Here is a 22448-nt window from a genome sequence, read left to right as displayed (position 1 = left end):
ATAATAGGTTTATGTAGGAATTCTCTCTCTCTCTGCCTTTTTTCTCCCCTTTTGCACATCCATTTTTGTGATTTTTTGGTTTAGAATCGAAGAAGAAGGCGTGAATTAAATTTTCTGCCAACCCCTTACGAACTTTGGAGCAAAAACACAAGCAATTGTTGCTCTGTCTTTAGTGAAAAACTTTCAGCCCAATGAAAATTTGGTGAAAAGTTGGGAGCTGGGCAAAAAAAAACAGAGTTAAGTCAATGGGGAAATTAATTGTAAACTCTCTCCCTGTAATATTATCTCCCTTTAGTCTTGTTTACCATTTAACTGGTAAATATAATTGTATTTTACAGGTATTGTGATAGGAACTATGATATTAGAAAGTGATTCTACAAGTAGTTCGGACCTGCAATTAAAGTTAAATAAAGGAGAAGATGCTGTATTAGAATGTCCTGCTGCTGGTTATCCTGAACCTCAAGTCAATTGGACAAAATATGCAGGATTTCTTCCACCATCAAGATCCACAGTTATATCAGGTAATATTTACAGTATTGACCTATAAACTATATTGTCCTGCAAGTATGATTGTGATGTTGTATTCATTGTTACCATGTAGTTCATTCCAACTGACTTATTAGCAATTACGACACAAATTTGTATGGATACATGTTTCAAGTAAATGTAGTATGAACATAGAGCTGACTGTTTGGCTTATGTTTTACTGAAGTATTTGTAAAGAAAACTATAAATTTAATTCAATTCGTAATTAATATACTTTCTATTTCTTGTGTATTTCAAGTAGTCGGATGGGAATATTGTACAAAGAAGAGATTCTATAAATTGCGATTACTTTCCTTTTAACACAAGTTTTCTTTAATCAAGATAGAATTTAAACATATATTTGTTTATTGTATTACAGGCAATCTTCATATCAAGAAAATACAGCTACAAGATGAAGGAACATATTTATGCAGTAGTAACACCAGTCAAAAATTTGTCACATTAGAAGTGAAAGGTAAGCTTCCTTAAATCGAATTATTCACAAAATTTCAATGTAAAACAATAAGTGAATTCAATTAAGAGCTAAGTTTCAACAATGACTCTATTGTCATTATCAAATACAATACTGATGATACAGTGAGAAAGAATGAGATATACCCTTTAAACAGTTGGGAGAATGTTATGATTGGTAAATAGTTTGTTCTTTCTGTCTGTATCAGTATTGTGCATGGTAATGGCAATATATTTTAGTTACTAAATGCTGTTTAAACACTACACTAGATTGTAAATACTTTACATAGATATTTTGTTCAGTTTCTGTAAACAGTGTTTGCCTTTAACGTATTACAAGGTATGGGAGATAACTCTCTTTTATCTCACAGTCCTCGTTTTTGCCTTACCCTTTTTTACCCAAGGGGGCTTTTAAAATTTAAAAATGTATTGATTTTTGTTTAGAAATTCCAAGTATTACTGTGGATGATGATGTGATTGAAGCAGAAAGAGGAAGTAGTTTAAGATTAAGATGTCATGTTAAAGGTCGTCCAACACCAGAAATTACTTGGTACCATGACGGCAGGATTATAACAAACTCAGTAACAAAAATACTCAATCATGGTGAGTTCATACTTTAAAATAAATAACATTAATGTGTATAAACAAAGAGACACATAGATTCTGATGAACTACTTGGATGACTTATTACCTGCTGTCGGCATGTTTCATTATCTGTTGGAACTAGCATAGAGAACTTTTCTGCTGATGTGCATATTATATATTTTATGTTGTGGTCATTTTTTTTTTTATAGAAACTGCTAAATTAATCAATAAAGTGAAAGTTACAGATGGAGGAATTTACCAGTGTATGGCTAAAAACCAGGCTGGTGTTTCTTCTGCTGCCATCTTCTTACGGGTTAAAGGTCAAGTTGTTGATCCAATCGGAGCAGGTAATACATCAATATATTTATTACATTACAAACTCTGAATTGTTTTGTTGAAGGAAAACCCAGGACCTCCGTTCAAGAAATAGAGATTACTAATAAAACAACTTCTTTGAGAGGCATTTAGTAATAGAACAATAACACACTAAAATCTTTTTATTAAGTAACATGTATAATTCATGTATTATTTTAAAGATGGAGATTCTATACCTAATGTAATGAATACCAATAGTCCTAATGAAACAACAGATGAATCAATCAAAAAACATCATCATAATAAACATGGTAAAAATAATGGTAAGAAAGATCGGCATAAAAATAAGAAGAAAAACAAAAAGAACAAGAAGAAGAATAAAGGAAAGAATAGAAGAAAGAATAAAAATGGCACAGGTTTGTTAAACATTTACCTTTATTTCTTAATATAATGTCAGATCTGTATTCGAGTGGTATGTTCTATTATATCTGGGGATTGGGGATTAGGGAGCGGGTGTCACCAAGTAGTTGGAAGTGTGCTTGAGATCATACCATCCTGCTAGTTGCGGGTTCACTGCCATACTTGTTTTGTATGTGATAGGGAATGGGGTAACCTACTTAAGTTTGTGCCTTGTGTATTTTCTCTGTGTTCCTCCAACTGACAAAGATCCCTACGCATATATGCAGTTAGCTATAAAATGTTTGTCCTGAAATGACCTAGTTAACCCCATGTCTTCCTCTCTCTTGTTAGACATGTACAGGAATAACAGAAGAATTTATGAATTTGTTTATTTCAGTAAAATTAGTTCCACCATCGAGACCATCTGTAGTTCAGTTATCAGAATCATCAGTAATGTTAAACTGGACAGTACCAGAGAATGATGGGTTACCAGTTACGTTTTTCCGTGTACAATATAAAGAAGTATCACCTAAGAAGAGAGCCTGGCAGACGGAAGATAGAGATATTTCAAAAACAGTTCGAAAATATGAAGTTAATAATTTAAAGAAAGGTAAGTTTTGATAATTATCACTAACCATACATTTTATGGTTACCATTTATTTTGTTTATTTAGATAAGATAAGTATTTTAAATTGCAAGTTGATAAAAAAAATTATATATTTCAGGTGGAACTTATAAGTTTCGTATAGCAGCTGTCTATTCAAATAATGACAATAATATTGGCCAGAATTCACCTCGTTTTCAACTAACAACTAACGCTCAACCAGAAACTGCTGTCCCAGCTGAAGCTCCTACCATTGTAGAAGCTAAACCTATTGTCTTTGAGAATGTTTATGGAATCGGTGTAAGATGGCAGGTATGTAGATATTATTTATATGTATAGTATTTTTATACATCCACAAATTTATTTTGAATACTTGACAGACAACATTTGTGTCCAATCTTTTTATATGCCAACATTGTTAGGCATTCACAATGCGGACACTCAAGATGTTAAAGTTCTCATTCGAGATGAAGACATGTATTGATTTTCAACTATTGTCAAAGTTATTGCCCTTGATGATTTTGAAAAATCCATTGGATGCTGTAGCTGGAGGCTAACATTATGTGAATTACTAGATATTTTGTTTATGACGCCTATTTTTTTCTTTGTTTAGTATCGAGCCCCAGATTCACCTCAGATAGAAGGTTTTAATATATTCTATAAACCATATGATTATCCTGGTGAATATAAACAAAATAATTTACCTGGAGCTAGTGTACGAGAATATCTATTAAAATACCTGAAATCAGATACAGAATACAGTATCAAGATGCAATCCTATAATTCAGCAGGCAAGAGTGATTTTAGTAATGTTGTTGTCAAAAGAACTAGAGGTTAGTATTATTGGTTATTTAATTAATTGAAACTGAAATATTTAATTGTGCCTAATTCTATTTGATGAGAAATTGTTAAACTTACTTCAATGTATCTAATTGCTTCGACACTAGAAGTATCATTAGTGCCAGATTTTCCATTTGAAACTAAAAACATGTGGGGCCATGGTGGCTAAATGGGTAGGATGCTGACTCGCTAGTCTGGAGGTCGCATGTTCGATCCCTGCACTGGCCGAGAAAGTTCATCGGGATTTTCTGGCGTGGTTTCCCCTTGTCAGTAGTGCAGGACGGAGGGCCTGACAAGGACAGCTGTCTAGTTGTTTGGATGGGACAAAAAAACAAGCTCCTGTGTATACATTGCCACTGCCCGGGTAAAATTTCCCTTATAGTACACTGTAAAGTGTATGCCTATCTTCATTATCCCAGTCGGAGCAGAGAAGTAGGACATTAAACCCCATTTCATTTTATTTCCAAAAACATGTCCGTTCTGTCACACTTTTTGACAAAAACATCTCTGTTCTATCACACTTTTTGATAAAAATATTAAAAATCTGTTGAATTTTCAGTTATTACTGACAAAATGTGTATTCGTACATTGAGAACTCTGTTGATAGCTGAACCCCTTACAGCTACATTGGATCATAAGGTGTGTCACGGAGTCAAGTAGCAAGGTTTCGATTCCCCGATTGTACATGACAAGAAGTAGGTCCCCTGTTTAACATTGTGGGTTTTCTCCTTGTCCTCCGGTTTCCTCCCACCGCTAAAGACCCCTACGTGCAAACAAATTATTGAAATAAAATAAAAAAATATGTTAGTCCTGAAATGACCTAGTTTGTGTATATGTAGATGTTAAACCCATTTGTTAACAGCTATTGTGAGAATATTCAAGTAGAATATAATTTTAACAAAATGTGATATTATATTTTACAGGAAAACCTGATATTGATTCTGTGAATCCTACTCCTGCACCAGAAAGAACAACAATACCACGAACTCGACCACCAGTAGCTAATGATGGTAGTTCTTCTCACTCTAATAAAAAGAGTAGTGAAATGTTATATATGATATTAGGAATTGTTTTGGGTATTATGTTATTGTTGTTGATAGTATTTATGTTTATGTGCTGGTGGAAACAACGACAACAAAGACGAATGTTAGGTAAGTACAAAATTCTGTTCTGAAACCTCACTGTTATATGGTTCACAAATTTTAGTATAAAGTCATGGTAAACATGCAAGACTGGCTATGAAGTGGGTGTGTTCAGTATAGACCTCAACTTTAATGTCCTTGAAATTTTGCCTGGACAGTAGTGCTACAGCCTACTCTTACATCGAATTCCAATTGCCAAGGGATCTTTTATGTGCACGCCAATGTGCACATAGGATCTCGGTTTTTTATCCCATCAGAACGACTAGACAGCTGTCCTTGTCAGACTCGTCATCCTGCACTACTGACAAGGGGAAACCATGCTAGAAAATCTTGATGAACTTTCTCGGCCAACACTAAGAGCGAACCTATATCTCCAGACTACCGAGCCAGCATCTTACTCACTTAGCCACCATGGCTCCCTATTACATGTACAACATAACTAACCGATAGTAACTAAACAAGATGGCTTTTTCTGTTGTAAAATTTCACTAACTAAAACACAAAACTTTAGGGAAAACAATTGCTGAATTTAAAAGTTATAATGTTTTTACATTCCTATCTATTATTATACCAAGGAATTAGCCAATAGTAAACTATGACGATAAAAACAAAAGTTATTCATTAAAAAAATATATATTTATGATTTATATATTTCAGCTATGAATGGAGTTATACAATCTAAATTTCAAGATCAAGCTCATCGCATCTATACGGATAGTATGAGAAAGAAGTATATGAATGGAGGTTATCCTGTAAATGGATTAAACGGGTATGTGGCCAACGGTCACGGTCCTCATGGACAACAAAAAAGGAATCTTAATGTAAATCCTGTTTCCAGTGAATTGACCTCATTACCGAGAAATCCAGACACAGTTAAATATTTTCATGTAAGATAAATTTATTTTCTATATAAATCCTTGAAAATTTTATGTTGTATACACATTGTTTTATTATGTTGTATACACATTGTTTTATTATGTTGTATACACATTGTTTTATTATGTTGTATACACATTGTTTTATTATGTTGTATACACATTGTTTTATTATCTAATGAGAAAAAAAATAAGAAAACATCCATGAGAAATTATAATACCCGTAGATTGATTAGGTGAAATTTTGCAAATTAGTTGTTTTCAACCATCTCAGAAAGTGAAAGGCAGAAAAAATAGAATATACCATCAAAATGTTATTAAACTCCAAGATATTGTTGTAAAACATAAGAGGGCATGGGTGGACAAAGTGATCTTACAACATACGCTTTAAATGAAAAGATCTGTCATTGAGTCGTGGTGTGGTTTCCCAAGCTTGTACATTATACATCTGTCCACAGAAAGTAGAAATATTTTAAGAAATATGATGTTTTATATTTTTTCAGAATCCAGTAGGTAACGGAAATGTTGGAACAATCGGACATACTAATGCAAGTGATAATAATTGTAATAATATTAACAGTAATAAAATAGTATTAGTTGATCCCGATGATCCATCGCAGCCTATGTTATCTGACAGTGATAGACTAGAAAATCCGGAACACATTTACCGACCTAATTGTTGTCCGAATCATCACTATCATCAAACTTTACCGGGTCATTCATCTAACGAAGGAGATGTATCAGGTACTGATACATTTAACGGTTCATCACCACAGCATGGTTTTGAACGATTGTATAGATCTGAAGATGGACTTTCTCATAAACCTTTTGTGGAGGAAAATTTAGGGCCAAGTGACCGTCAGTCGTATGACAGTTTGTCTCCCTCAGATCATCAGTCAGGGCGTTACAGCAATAAACACAGACATCGTCGTAAACAACGACACAGTAAAGAACAAACAACACGTGATCAAGCAACCAATACAGACCTCAGTAGTAATGGTAAGTTTTTATATACTAACATTGAATTACTGTTGGAGTTACTGAACTGGGGTTTAACATACTGTTTTTCTGCACTGATTGGGCTAAAGAAGACTGTCTGATTTATGGCTCTTCATTCATGTGAAAAAATCCGATTTATACAGTGTCTTTGCTAATGAGAAAAAGAAACCTGTTGGTTTTCATCCATGTCCGATAATTTCTATCAGAGTTATGGCTCTTGATCACTTTAAAAAGTTTTGGGATGCTATTGAGGCTAAAGTTATCATCCTATTCACTTTTTAAATTTTAATTATTATTTTTGATATTCAGTTTTTATACGCCCACATTGAAATGTGAGAAACTTCCAATCAATAGAAACAGGTAACACAAACCAAATGCAGACGGTTTGATGTGGTCAAATTTGACTTAGTCAAAAGGATGCATTTGATATTCAGATCAGATGATATACAATGATTAATAGAATACAATATCAAAAAAACTTTGTTTTATCCAACATTTCATCAATACAAATCGGAGCAGAGGCTAAAGTTAATATCCGATTGACTTTAAATTTATGCACAGTCTTTAAGATCATGAGATGTAGAATCCTATTGATATTCAACGATTTACTGGCAGATTTATGGCCCTTGATCACTTTGAAAAATCTTGTGGAGACGAAGAAGCTGATATCCGATAACCAGAGTTATAGCCCTTGACCTCTTTGAATATTCTTGTTCACACTCTACAGACCAAAGTTATCGTTTGATTGACTTTAAATTTATACATAGTGTTTATGGTTCCTGTGACAAATGTTATTGTTTTTTTTTAAAACAATTTCTGATAATTATTGCTTGGGTTTAATGCCCTTGATGACTTTGAAAAATATTGTGGATGCTCTCTCAAGACCAAAATTATCATCCGATTGACTTTAAGTTTATATCCGATTGACTTTAAGTTTGTACACAGTGTTTAAGGTCATGAGATGACAAAATCTGTTGATTTCAACAAGTTCTGATAACTTGAACAGCTAAATTCAAGATATTAAATGTTTTGTATACTAAACGTTAGCCTGTGGCAGAACTAGCCAAACAAATTCTAATGATTTCTGATAAATCCTTAATGGGTTGAACTCTTAATCAGATTTTATTGTGTTGTAAATGTTTTCATTAATGACAAAAGAATAAATATGCGACACCCCTTGTTCTACTGCTCGGACGCCTTAGCTGATGTGGCTGTATGTTCCGTTGTCAGGCAACCTATCTTAAGTGTCTTATAAAACTACAAAAATAATAAATATGCGATAGTCTTTGTGGACGTGTTAGCTGCTGTGTCTTTTGTATTAAGGATAATGATTGGTGCAATGGGGCCATACATATAATTTCATTTGATTATCACAATATACATGAATTCTAACTGAAGATGTTTGATAGATTTAACACACAACCTAGGTTTGGACGAAAGCCAGTTAGATGAGGAATAGCTAGATGTTTGATACCATTTAAATCTCTTCTTGGTACAGACTCTTAAGTTCAGTTCCATCTTGAAAGTTGTTATTGTCATAATCTAATGATGACTCCACCTCTGTTCCAAGTTTTATTCAATAATTTATTATGAACAATATTTGATTTTAACCATTTTTATTTTCAGAAGGTGCATCAATAGAATTTACAACTTTCAATAAATCAGGATCCAATTCTGACCAAATAAATGTGCCAAGTGTCTCTACCAGTGATTTACAATGTACAGACTTGTCACATTTGAATAATCAACTTTGACCCTGTCTATCTGTGTCTTCAAAAAACTAAACCTTCAAAACGAGAAAAACGAATGAAACAGTGTTTTTTAAAAACGAGATGTGTATTATTTATGGTGCAAAAACTAAACAAAAAAGAAAGAAATGGCAAATTGTGTCTTTCTCCAGAAATTGACTGGTATTATTGTCTACAGGATGTATTTATAAAAGTGCTATTTGTGTTTATAAGAAGAAAATGTTGATCTAATGTTGAAGAAATATTTTAGTGAATAATACTCAGGTTGTATAAAAACTTAGTGCATAATATTATAATATATATATAGTAATATTTATAAACAGTGAACAAGAGACATCTAATTATCTTTTATACCTACACACATGTAATGTGTCTCTTTACCTCAGTCACTTAAACAAAAAATATCTGTTAGAAATTTATTTTTAGTTCAAACAGTTAAAGATCTGAAATGTTAATGTCAAATTATTTCTGTGAATTTATTAGAATTTTTAAAAAGCTGTTGGTGACTTTAAAAGTCTGTCTTTTCTTCTTCTCTAATGAAATTTAAGTTGAAGATTTTTAAGGTTTGTTACCTCTATAGTTGATGGCTGAAATTATACTGATTGTATATTGTCAAGTGAGGCAGCTATGATTTCTGGAACATAGATAAATACTTATATGTATAATAAAACCTCTCCTGTCTTCTGTGTTTCAATCACAGATTTATTGACTTGGGTCAGATAGAAATGACACTAATGATATTAAGAATGTTTGTTATTATTTGCTCAATAAAAGGGTAAGCTGTTTTAATTATATGTCTCTATTATTATATGCAGAACGTGTGTTCAACTGTCATATTTTAAATTATAGAAATAGTTATAATACAGATGCTCAGTATTATCACATTCATACTATAACACACCAACTTCTTACTGCCAGATTTATTATAACACTAATGTCTATTTTACTGGCACAGACTCGTTTACTTTCTGCTCATCGGATCACATTGAATTTTGTCTTTAATTTTCTACAACTTGATCATTACTTATAATATTTTGTTTAAATACAGTTAAATTACTTTGATTGTGCAGGGACCGAAAATATCATTCTCTATATATTGATATTGACTAAACCCAAGTTGGGTCAAAGTTCACAAGATAGTAATAATCTCTTTAAACTGTGCACAAACCAGGGCCTAAAATAAGGTTAAATTCTCAGAGCACGGATTTAGAGTCAGCGGAGCCGCAGGCGCCTGGGGGCCCTCCCCCAAAAAATTTTGAAAATTGAGAGCTTGAAACCGGCATCTGTGGACTATTCTGGTGCAGTTTACATAGGAATTTATTTTGTCGCGAGCAGCTTTTTCCGCATGAAAAGTTATTGAAAACTCAGCACTAGGAAGACAACACATCACTTTCGTTACAGAACTGTAACAGAACTGTAATTAAATTTCTACCATTCTTACATCAAAAATCAAATCCCATGATATGAATCTTATCATTAACAAGGGTTTTAACAAGGGTACAACATAAAAATCTGATTATTGTCTTATAAAGTCTTTTTAGGGAGTGAATGTGGAGCCAGGTCATGGGCTGCTGGCCGAACATCAAATTCAGACAACGAGGGCATATTGATGCGAATGTTCAGGTATGCGTCCATGGTCTCCTCAGACAAGCTACATCACATGAATGTGGCTTCGCTGCTACTACACGAGCGATCGCCACGGACACAGGTAGCCAATTTTGACCCTGGATGGGAGTTTTTAATTTTTCAGGAAAAACCCCAATGTCGCTTGCCTACATTGCTTTTTAGGCGGCGGCGGATCGAGCTCCGGTTCCCCATCCATATTTTAATACCTAAAATCGCAGATAACACCGAAAATAAGTCAAAAACAAACTTTTTCAAAGTGATAAAGTGAAATGAAGGTCAAGGTCGCAGCGGAGCAGACTGGATACCAAGCCTACTGAAAAACCTGACTAGTAAGCTGATGCGGCTGGCGCTCACTCACTCATCCGAGGTAGTCGCGAGTGAGTGCCAGGTGATCTGATCTGATCTGTGCAACTGACCACACCACAAGAACACAAGAAGAAACACCCAATTAGGGGTCAGGAGGCATCGCTGACTACACTTTTTTAGAGCACTACACCATTTTTCAGAGCACGGTTTTCTTATTTTCGAAGCATGGATTTTTCATTTCGAGGCACGTTCGTGCTCCAAGGCACGTTATTTTAGGCCCTGGCACAAACTGGCAAAATAAGAATGTGCTATAGCCCCAAAGTAATATTATAAGTATGGTAGTGATAATTTTGAATATATTAAGAATAGAATAACAGAAATGTGACTTGATCAGCAGAAAGTAAGTTTGCTGAACATATGATATGGTAAAGGAACTTTGTTAAAAAGAAAGGTATTATTATAAATTATTAATGTATATTATCACCCCCCACTCTTCCTAAATCCATCCATTTTTATGAGCCCACATTGATATGTTTCATGTCTGACAACCTTTAACAACGAGAAATGATTCAATAATATACCGGTACTGTAATGTGAATAAACAAATATTTAATGCTGTAATGTATTACATAAAAAATATTTTCAATGGAATTTAATAAGTTTGATCTTTTCACAGGTAATATATTAATAACATTATAATTTGTAATAAATAAATCGTTATATTATTCTGTTTTAATATGCCCACATTGAAATGTGGTGGTATATTATTGTCACCCCCATCTGTCCGTCCATCCACAATTGCTTGTGTATGCCCTTGACTTGATATTTATACATAGTGTTTATGTTCTTGAAACGAAGACACCTATTGGCTTTCAACAATCTCCCATATAAATTATTGTCAGAGTTATTGCCCTTCATCTTTTAACTATGTCTTGTGTATGCCCTTTGGGCTATAGTTATCTGACTGAAATAGATACACAGTATTTCTGTTCATGTTACTCTTGGTAAATGTTTAGTGACTTGTAAAGGATCCCATCATCTACAAAGGAATGATAATGCAACAACCTTTATGGACTGCTTCGGGTGTATATGTTTCATTGCCAGGCAACCTATCTAAATATTTCTTTGCAATTGTCACATAATAATTGTTTGTTTCTTAGAACACATTTTGTGAGTCATTCATAGTAACAAATCTTCAAAAAATAAATAATATAAGAATTAAATACTCAGTTGTTCACTTGTAATATGATATATGTGTAGTGTAAATGTTTTGAGTGTGAATGAAGACAGTATTACACAAACAGTACTATATATCAAGTAGCTAGTTACATGTATATATTTTATTAACAAAAGGAATCAAAATTCACTTATTTAATTATTATTTGTTAAAAATAGTATGTTTATGTAATACTGGAAAAGTAAAGGAGTTTAGTTAGAGATGTATGCTGAATGTTTGACATACATAAAATATGAATTTGTGATATTATGTAGTTTAAATTCATTTTTCATTTCCAATCTTTTTGTGTATATGAGAATTTAAATACAAACAATTGTTTACTGATATAAATATTTGTATAGAAAAGATAATAATCATTCATTTGGTAATAACAAAATATATTTCATTCATTAAAAGCCTTTATATAACATGGCACCTTACTTGAAATAGTCCCAGTTTATGAAAACGTTTTTTGATATTGTTAACTTTTGTAATTTATTTTTATATATGGAAACAGGAGGGTAGCTCTTACACACAGCCCATGTTATTTACTATATTTCACTGTATTTGATTGATGCACTGATAAAGATACTATGATGTATATTTTGTTTGTATGACATAAACTATACAAATACGGGTCTCTTATACTTTATGATAATAAAGTGCCTTTTGCTTACCTTCAAACAGATATAATTTAATTCTTAGTGCACTTTAAATCAGGCCAATATAAACAGTGTCATATCTGCCATAGTGCCATTATGTAAAACTACAAAATTACACAGATACAAAACATTAAGAATATTTTTTTATAAAATGCCATTTCAAATTTTAAATTATTCTCTTTTATTGCAAAATGCTATAAGTATTGGTTATGCAAGGGGAAACCTTGCCAATAATGTGTTTATTTCACTATGTTTATGAGTTGTGGATATGACTGATTATAACTAATGTCTTCATACGTTTATATTGTACTTGTTTATATTGTAGTTATATTTATGTAAATACACAATACTCCAATCATTGTACAAAATAATTACAATAAACAAACATATAAAACATGAAATTCTTTTTTAAACTGTATTAATTGCTACCCGATGGTACTTAATGAAGTCCTTGTAAAAAAAGGCAACAAATATATCTTTTGATCCTATATATTATTTGAAATGTTATTAAGTGGCCTAAATTGGTGGACAACAAACTTGTAAATGGGGAAAGATTTGGTGGTGAGCCCAGTGGTTATTTTCCCAGGTTTCATAAATGTGGTTCATCATGTTTATTGCAATATTCACCTCCCGCACCAAACCCCCGCCCTCCCTTTTGTTTTGTTTTGCAATTTCTTTTGACTGTTTGAACCAGAATCGAAGATGTTTAAATATATACCCTGTCTGCCATGTGTATTTAATTTAGATAAAAAGTTTACTTCATCTATTGCCGTCGCCCCCGTCCGTCGGGGCTACAGTTAATATCAGATTGAGTTTAAATTTCTGCACAGTGTTTAAAGTCACGAAACAAAGAAACCTATGACCTTTGATCACTTTGAAAAATCTTGTGGGTTCTCTACAGAGTAAAGTTACTATATATCCGATAGACTTTAAATTTATACACAGTGCTTACGATCACGAGACGAAGAAACTTATTGATTTTCAACAATTTCTGATAATCACTGCCCAAGTTATGGCCCTTGATCACTTGAGAAATCTTGTGGACGCGCTGAAGATAAAGATAATATAAATTTATACACAGTGTTTAAAAGGACCATCCCGATTTTAACAGTCCGTGTACGTATGAAATTTAAACGCCAAAATATAGAGGAATGGCGTATTTACCTTATCTCAAAAGTTCAGCTCACAATATTGAGTCGTTTAGACGTGAACGTCAAAACCGCTTATACGGACACGTAACCCTTTTAAAATAAAAGTCGGGGTTTATCCAGACACCGTATAATACAGCTTACATGGGTGGCCATTTCCAGATGAAGACTGACGGGTTTAATTTATTTGAAAATGTGTCACGTATATTGAGTCAGTTGCTTGGCCATAAGGTAGAGGATTTTAAGGGCTATTAACACACAATTTAAGCAGTTTTATTCTCCAAAATATAATCAAGATTGGCCCTTTACGGTCACGAGACAAACAAATTCTAATGATTTCTGACAATTACTTAACGTAATCAGATTTTAGTGTGTTGTAAATATTTGCATTACATTGTACTAACAAAAGAAAAAAATATGCGACACCCCCTGTCTAAAATGAATTCTTGTCTCTTATTTTTTTAAATACTAGGGCCATATACTTGAGTCTTGAGGATCAAATGCAGCACCAAACCTTTACACACAACTGTTTAAACCAATTCCAAAATATGTTTAAACCAATTCCAGGGTGATTATTTAGACAGAGATCGTCTCTATCTATACTATTCAAAAAAAGTAGGGGATATTTGATTTTTAAGTGTTATTAAAGTCACCTAATGAAACTGACGAAGAAACAAATGACAAAATGAAATGAAGTTCACATTCATCGATTTATTCCAAATGATCGTTAGACTAAGTAAGGCACAGACTGACCATTATAAGGGTAAAATGATACCCGGGGTCAAACAGCAAAGTTACCACAGCATCACAACCAAGTCAGTAACGGTAACGGGTAAATCCTCCTCTGTTTTCCAAACAAGCATTGATCCGACGTGGCATACTCCTAATGAGACGTCTAAGGTCATTTTGGTCCAGATTGTCCCATTCCTGTTGCAACGCAGCAGCAAGTTCTTGGACATTGGCAGGACGTTGTTGACGTTGACGTAACCTCTGTCCAAGCATGTCCCAGACATGCTCGATGGGGGAGAGGCCGGGACTCAGTGCTGGCCAAGGTAATGTGGTGATGTTCTGTTGTTGGAGGTAACCTGTAACGATCCTGGCCCTGTGACATCTTGCGTTGTCATCCTGGAAGATGAAACGGCGGCCATGACGTCGTGCGAACGGCACAACATGGACTGCCAAGATGTTGTCCCGGTAGTACTGGCCTGTAACACGCCCTGCAACAACATGTAAAGCCGTTCTTCCAGCAACAGTGATGCCTCCCCACACCATAACAGAACCACCCCCAAATCGATCATGTCTGATGACGTTAACGTCTTGGAAGCGCTCGTTTCGACGACGCCACACCCTCCTACGTCTGTCCAAAAAATCAACAGTGAACCTTGACTCATCTGAAAACATCACATTGCTCCAGCGTCGATTATCCCAGTGTTGACGATCCCTACACCAACGACGTCTTGCCTGAATGTGATGATCTCTCAAACAAGGGATCACGCGAGGACGTCGGGCGCGAAGGTGACCCCTATGCAGTCGATTCCGAATCGTCTGGCCACTCACTCTCACACCAGTGTCTGTTTGAAGACGAGCGCTGATCTGATTTGCTGTGATGACACGATTTCTTAAGGCCAAGGTACGGATAAATCGATCCTGGGCTTGAGTTGTCGCCCTTTGTCGACCTGAGCGTGGTCTGTCCTGTACAGATTGTGTATCACGGTATCTGGACCATAGCCTGCTTATGACAGACTGAGAAACATTCATCGTCCGCGCCACAACCGCCTGTGTTGTGCCGATCTGTAGCATGCCAAGGGCACGTAACCTTTCATTTTGGGTAAGCCGACGCATATCAAAATTTGTTTTCTGGTCACTAAAACAATTAAACTGATGTTTCCACCCTGGAATTCAATGCCACAATGACTGTAACATTCAAAGTCAGAGTCGTGCAAATCTTGGGTTGGACCCCCATGATGATCCCAAGCATCACCTGCATTCCATGCGGTAGCTATTGGTGCGTTTGGGCGTCACATGTAACTGGAAATGTTTCTTCTGTTAGGTTCTATAGTGACTTTTTTCGTAGTCATTTGCATATTTTAGTATTATGCCCCCAAAATCAAATATCCCCTACTTTTTTTGAATAGTATATATTATACGGGGATTGTCACTAACAGTAGAACCAACTGGTAAGGCCCTAATAAGTTTATAGTTCATAATAACACAACTTTATGGATTTACTACTTCTTAAGTTTATTACATGCAACGTTTCAATACTCTTACAGGTATCTTTATCAAACAATGATCAATAATGAATAATAACTTTACATCCATGAGTAAAAACAATTCAACAATCAAAACATAACATCAATTAAGACTTATAACAACAACCATTTCCCTTTGAATATGACTTCACTATCTCTCAGCCAAATTAAAAACTTGACACTCGGGATTTTTGGGACTAGAATTTTTAATATTTGGTTTAAGGCAACTATTTTAGTGTTATGTTGTGCACAGACGACCTTGACATCAACAGAAAGCAAGAATACGTCTTGCCGAAAGTCCTTGACACTGATAACGTTCGTGATGTCACAGTACCCCCCAAAATGAATTTCACAGACTTGGAGAACAATCGGAATAAAAATTTGTCTCGTACTGCCACACAACGTCTTCTCATGGATCTCAGAACATTAGTAAACACTACCCGAGTAAGACGTCGCCACTGCTCAGCAAGAGCATGTTGAAGGTCCTGCAACGTCAGTGGTGGATTCACTTGCTGACTAACACGTCGACCCAGTTCGTCCCAGATGTGTTCAATAGGATTAAGGTCGGGGCTAAGCGACGGCCAATCCAGGACTTGGACACCGGCATTTCTTAAAAAATTCTGGGTAGCAATTGTTGTATGGGGTCGAGCATTGTCTTGTTGAAACGTTAGTCCAGGCCCATATCTCTGCATAAACGGAAGAAGAACAGGTTACAAAATCTGATCCCTGTACTGAACAGCATTTAAGTTCCCTTGGACAACAACAAGAGGAGAACGTCCATGTGCACAAAAAGAATCCCAAACCATGACGCTGCCGCCACCAAATCGGTCAACTTCTCTGACGCATATTTGAGCGTAACGTTCACCTCGTCTGCGGTACACTCGGACACTGCCATCGGCAAATCTCAAAGTGAATCGAGATTCGCCACTAAAGATAACCGAATTCCACTGTCTTTGAGTAAATCTTATGTGTCTTGTGGCCCACACAAGTCGGTTACGGCGATGAAGATGTGTCAATATTGGTCCATTATAGGGCCTCCAGCTCGAAGACCAGCAGTCTGCAAGCGATTTCGAACAGTTTGTGCAGTTACCCTTCCACCAAACATCTCTCTACTTGTGGAGATTGCAGTGACAAATCTGTTTCTAAGATGACGTAATCGTATTGCTTGATCTTCCTGGAGTGACGTCACACGTGGCGCTCCCGCCCTTGGGCGGTCGGCAATAGTTCCAGTTTGAAGCACTCTCATTCTAAGATTAATTATTGTCTGACGTGAACAATTAAAGGCTCTTGCCACAGTGACCACAGACTGACCAGCATAGAGCCTACCTATAGTACGTAGACGTTCTACATTTAAAAGGCGCGGCATTTTCTAACAAAGATGAAAATAACAATTTTAATTTGTTTTTCTAGTTCAAGTTACATGTGCGTGTTCAGTTTAATCAAACTTGCATCGATTGACCTCACGAGTTTGTGTTTGCACGTGTTTTTCAGGTTTTTCATCTTTATATGCTCAAAAGTCACGTGATCCACGTGACTTTACAATTTTATGAAATTAAAGGCTTCTTACTACTTACTATCGTTAGAAACACTTTAAAAAAAAAATTTGTTGAAATTCATCAGTGTCAAGTTTTTAAATTTGGCTGAGTATATAACAGATTAAATTGGGGACTGAAGCCACCAACAAGACTAACATATAATCCTGAAATCAATAACCCGTATCTACACAATTGAATAGGTTTGAGTCTTTAAGCTCATCTTGTTAATAATATGGTAATATAACTAATTTAATATATTAGGCATAATTAATTCGGTTGATTCCACTCCCCGCCTTCCTTATGATCAAAATATAAGCTGACCACTTATAACACGTATATATCCCCATGCATAATCATTCTACATTTCTTTACCATAAATAAAATTATAGTTCCACTGATAATTAATAAGTTATAGTTCCACTGATAAATAATCAATTATAGTTCCACTGATAAATAATAAATTTTAGTTCCACTGATAAGGAATAACTTAAAAGTTCCACTGATAAACCTTAAAGGATCGCCTCATCATTAACTTCCTTAAAATAATAACCCATTCCATACATTTTGTCTTTATTCATTTTCAGTTTATATCTTCGAATTTCTAAGGCTTCCTACAGTACTCTCTTCTTTCATACTTTAATATTTTTGGTCAGCACATTAGTGTTATATCCCATTCTATGTTATGGGTAGGATTGTCTACGATATGTTCAGCTACTGCAGATTTGTTTGCTTTCATACGTCTTGTTACCGCTTTGTGTTATTTGATTCTCACTGATAATGGACGGCATGTTTCCCCTTTGCACATGGATTTGCAATTGCATTGGATCTGGTACACTATACCTTTTGGGTCCACAGTTGGTATTTTTGTTCTCCCATTGGCGTTGATAAGTGATTTAAATGATACTCCTCCAATAAATGTTACATCTATTTGCAATCTAGTTAGTAATCTTTTAATCTTATAACTTGTTGGGCCTATAAATGGAATATTGATATGGATTGGAGCTGTTTCTTTACCGGTCACGTTGGAGGCTTTATTCAGTTTTTCAGTGGTACTATTAATAACTTTCTTTACAAATTCTAACGGGTAGTTGTTGTTTTTCGTTAGGCATTCAGTAATATGTTTTAATTCTTCTTCAATTTTATCATCGCTGCAAATATCGTGAGCTCTTCTGGTCAGTATTGACACTATTCCTGCCTTGGCTGTTGTTGGGTGGGCTGATGTGAAGTTTATGTATTGGTCTGTATGTGTCGGTTTTCTATACACTCTCGTCGTTACTTTATCATTATTTCTGCCAATTAGAATATCCAAAAAGGGTAGCTGTTTATTATTTTCTTCTTCAACTGTAAATTGTATTCTTGGATGTATTGAGTTGAGGTGGTGGAGTAGTAGTTGGTGATCTTCCTCTTTCTTCATTACAACAAACACATCGTCCACTTTCCTAAGTCAAATGCTAGGTTGGATTGGGGATGTTATCAGGGCATTTTCTTCGAAGGCTGTCATATAAATTTCTGTGATAACTGAACTTATTGGTGACGCCATTGGTGTCCCATGGATTTGTCCCAACACTTCTTCTTTCCATGTTCAATATGTAGATTTAATACATAATTGTAACAATTTCATTATACTATCAGTACTTATGCTGGTGTTGAGGTTGGTTGTTTGATTTTGAATTTTCGCTCTAACACAATTCAAGGCTTCATCGATTGGTATACTGGTAAATAGGTCCACTACATCATAACTGATCAGTTTTCCTAGTTGTGATTGTCTCTCTATTTTTCCTTGAAGTTCCTTGCTATCTTTAATGTATGATTCTGCCGACTTTCTTAAATCTGATAGTACATTTGACAGGTATCTGACTATGTTGTAGAATACAGTTCCTCTAGAGCATATCAGTAATCTTACTTTGACCGGGTTCTTGTGTATTTTGACCCGAGCTTTGGCATATGGTGTTGATGGGTGCGAAATATTGAGTTTTCATATATTGCAGTATCAATCTCACCTGATTCTTTTAGTATTTTTAAGGTGGCTTTAAGTTTTCGATCTAGTTTTTGGGTTGGATCTTTGGGTAACTTTTTTTAGGTTGTTCTATCTGACAGGGTTTGGGTCACAATTTTTTCTAACTGATCTGTATCCATAATAACGATGGCCTTCCCTTTATCTGCTGGTACAATGGATATTTCTTTATTGTGTTTTAATTCTTTGGTGGCCTTAATTTCATTTTTTGTTAGGTTTGGTTTTTGATTAATAGTTTTCTCAAGAATTTTTTTAATTTGGTGTCTTGTAAAATCAATGTTACCGCCTGGGGCCAGCTTTTGTAGTCCTTGTTCTATCTGAGTTATGAAGGATTCTTTAGGTACCATTGATGTAGTTGGACTAAACTTTAACCCTTTTGCTAGTAGCGAGGTTTGTGGTTCTGTTAAGTTGGTAGAAGATAAATTCACTACTGTTCTCTTAATGTGTTCTTTGTTATTTTTATCATCTGGCTTATTACTGCTCTTTGCACTTCTACTGAGGAAATTTAATCTATTAAATTTATTCAGGTGGCGTGGATATTGAAATGCAAATACCTATGCAGGCTGTGATGTGATAAATAGTCATGTACACTTGATATGCTTTGAGAGTATGTTCACAGATGAAGAACATATCGCCCCAACAAAAATACTGAGCTGCACATTCGACACGCAATAGCGCCATACACGTGGGAGGGGTTCATTGTCAAATTTGACACTTCAAGGAAGGGTTCATGAAAACTACCGCGTGCTGGTTTATCCTATCCATGTTTGCTTTCCTATCGGTTCTTGCATAAGATTTACTGTTTAGCTTATCTTTGCTTTAGTGTGTTACGTTTAATTTGCAATGAGGCGTCTTCAACATGATGAACGTCTACGTGCTATTGACATGCTTCAAATGGGTTCTACACCAGGAGCAGTAGCCTACATGCTTAATGTGTCACAGTCTGTGATCAGCAGAAGGTGGAAACGGTACCAACAACCACACAATGTTGATTATAGGCCTCGTTCAGGTCGTCCTAGAGCCACTACACAAGCGCAGGATCGATACAATCGTACACAGGTCCTGCGAAATCGGGACAGACGGCCAATCAGCTTTCTGTAAACTTGTACCAAGTTACAGGATTTCGAGTTACACCCCAAACGATTAGAAATCGGCTACATGTAGCCCATTTGCATGCGCGACGACCGCGTGATGTGCCTCCATTAAATCGCCAGCACATGGCAAAGAGGCGGCAATGGTGTAGGCAGCGTAGAAATTGGAGTAATCGTCGATGGGCGCGTGCGATGTTCTCAGATGAGTCCAGATTTACTCTATAATAGCACATAAAACTTTAGACATTACCATTTGGAAAGGTACTGGTGCATTCATTGACCCTGATGACGATCATCTGAAAAAAATTGTAATAACTCTATTGTTTAGATGACTGTCATTCGAACTGTAGTTCTAATGGCTAAATGATACTAAAATAGGCAGATTTTAATACGGCATTTTTGAGTGAAAATATAATGTATGCGATCCGTTAGATTATGATTTTTTTTTTCAGAACAGTTTTATCAATAATAGATATTAGGTACCACACATGTCTTGATACCGATATTGACCGATGAAATTTTTCCCTTAGAAAGGCCTACGCACACTAGCAGCGATTTCTCAACATTTTGCATCGCAGTCCTGAAATAGGGCTTAATATTATCGCCACTAAAGGCTATTTCAAATACTCTGTTGTTTGCACGCGTTACAGAATTGGTGTTAAACGTGCTATGGTTCTCCGACGGCTGGGCTAATAAGACGGGCATGCGCCATATAGTGTGCTATGAGGGAAATTTTGCTCGGACAGCGGCGCTATAGCCTACTCTTTTTTCGAATATCAACTGACAAGGGTTCTTTGAGGTACACGACAATGTGTACAGGGGAGCTTGTCAAACCCTCCACCCTTCACTGACAAGGAGGAACCACGCTGGAAAGTCCAAAGGAACATTTCGGCCAACATCGGGAGAAAAACCGAGATACCTCCAGGCTATCGAGCCATTGTCTCTTCCTCACAGCGGCTCCGCCTGTGGGGTAGGAATATTATTTGAAAGATTCGTAACAAGTCGTATTATAAACTATAATGACAAATATCTTTTGATGCTCGATAATAAAACAGGTCTGTTGTTAAGTTGGATAAATGTATACTGTTTTAATACAAGTTTTCAATAATATATACTATTCAAAAAAAGTAGGGGATATTTGATTTTGGGGGCATAATACTAAAATATGCAAATGACTACGAAAAAAGTCACTATAGAACCTAACAGAAGAAACATTTCCAGTTACATGTGACGCCCAAACGCACCAATAGCTACCGCATGGAATGCAGGTGATGCTTGGGATCATCATGGGGGTCCAACCCAAGATTTGCACGACTCTGACTTTGAATGTTACAGTCATTGTGGCATTGAATTCCAGGGTGGAAACATCAGTTTAATTGTTTTAGTGACCAGAAAACAAATTTTGATATGCGTCGGCTTACCCAAAATGAAAGGTTACGTGCCCTTGGCATGCTACAGATCGGCACAACACAGGCGGTTGTGGCGCGGACGATGAATGTTTCTCAGTCTGTCATAAGCAGGCTATGGTCCAGATACCGTGATACACAATCTGTACAGGACAGACCACGCTCAGGTCGACCAAGGGCGACAACTCAAGCCCAGGATCGATTTATCCGTACCTTGGCCTTGAGAAATCGTGTCATCACACAGACACTGGTGTGAGAGTGAGTGGCCAGACGATTCGGAATCGACTGCATAGGGGTCACCTTCGCGCCCGACGTCCTCGCGTGATCCCTTGTTTGAGAGATCATCACATTCAGGCAAGACGTCGTTGGTGTAGGGCTCGTCAACACTGGGATAATCGACGCTGGAGCAATGTGATGTTTTCAGATGAGTCAAGGTTCACTGTTGATTTTTTGGACAGACGTAGGAGGGTGTGGCGTCGTCGAAACGAGCGCTTCCAAGACGTTAACGTCATCAGACATGATCGATTTGGGGGTGGTTCTGTTATGGTGTGGGGAGGCATCACTGTTGCTGGAAGAACGGCTTTACATGTTGTTGCAGGGCGTGTTACAGGCCAGTACTACCGGGACAACATCTTGGCAGTCCATGTTGTGCCGTTCGCACGACGTCATGGCCGCCGTTTCATCTTCCA

The 22448-nt window shown here is 35.9% G+C and overlaps 1 protein-coding gene across 2 annotated transcripts in view; it reads left to right on the top strand.

Moving 5' to 3' along the window:
• LOC126829624 (cell adhesion molecule-related/down-regulated by oncogenes) overlaps positions 1-12693 on the top strand; it is a 131447-nt gene extending 118754 nt beyond the window's left edge. For both annotated transcript variants that reach the window (XM_050559598.2, XM_050559599.2), the window contains 12 exons: positions 339-521; positions 905-1000; positions 1441-1599; positions 1791-1928; positions 2118-2312; positions 2693-2905; positions 3021-3211; positions 3513-3732; positions 4663-4890; positions 5539-5768; positions 6260-6755; positions 8382-12693. In XM_050559598.2, the coding sequence (XP_050415555.1) occupies positions 339-521; positions 905-1000; positions 1441-1599; positions 1791-1928; positions 2118-2312; positions 2693-2905; positions 3021-3211; positions 3513-3732; positions 4663-4890; positions 5539-5768; positions 6260-6755; positions 8382-8509 (2477 nt within the window). In that variant the 3' untranslated portion in view covers positions 8510-12693. The remainder of the gene's footprint in view (positions 1-338; positions 522-904; positions 1001-1440; positions 1600-1790; positions 1929-2117; positions 2313-2692; positions 2906-3020; positions 3212-3512; positions 3733-4662; positions 4891-5538; positions 5769-6259; positions 6756-8381) is intronic.
• Positions 12694-22448: the final 9755 nt, after the last annotated feature.

Source organism: Patella vulgata, chromosome 8 (assembly GCF_932274485.2).
Source record: "Patella vulgata chromosome 8, xgPatVulg1.2, whole genome shotgun sequence".
Taxonomy (NCBI): Eukaryota; Metazoa; Mollusca; class Gastropoda; family Patellidae; genus Patella; species Patella vulgata.
This window is presented reverse-complemented; position numbering and strand designations above follow the sequence as displayed.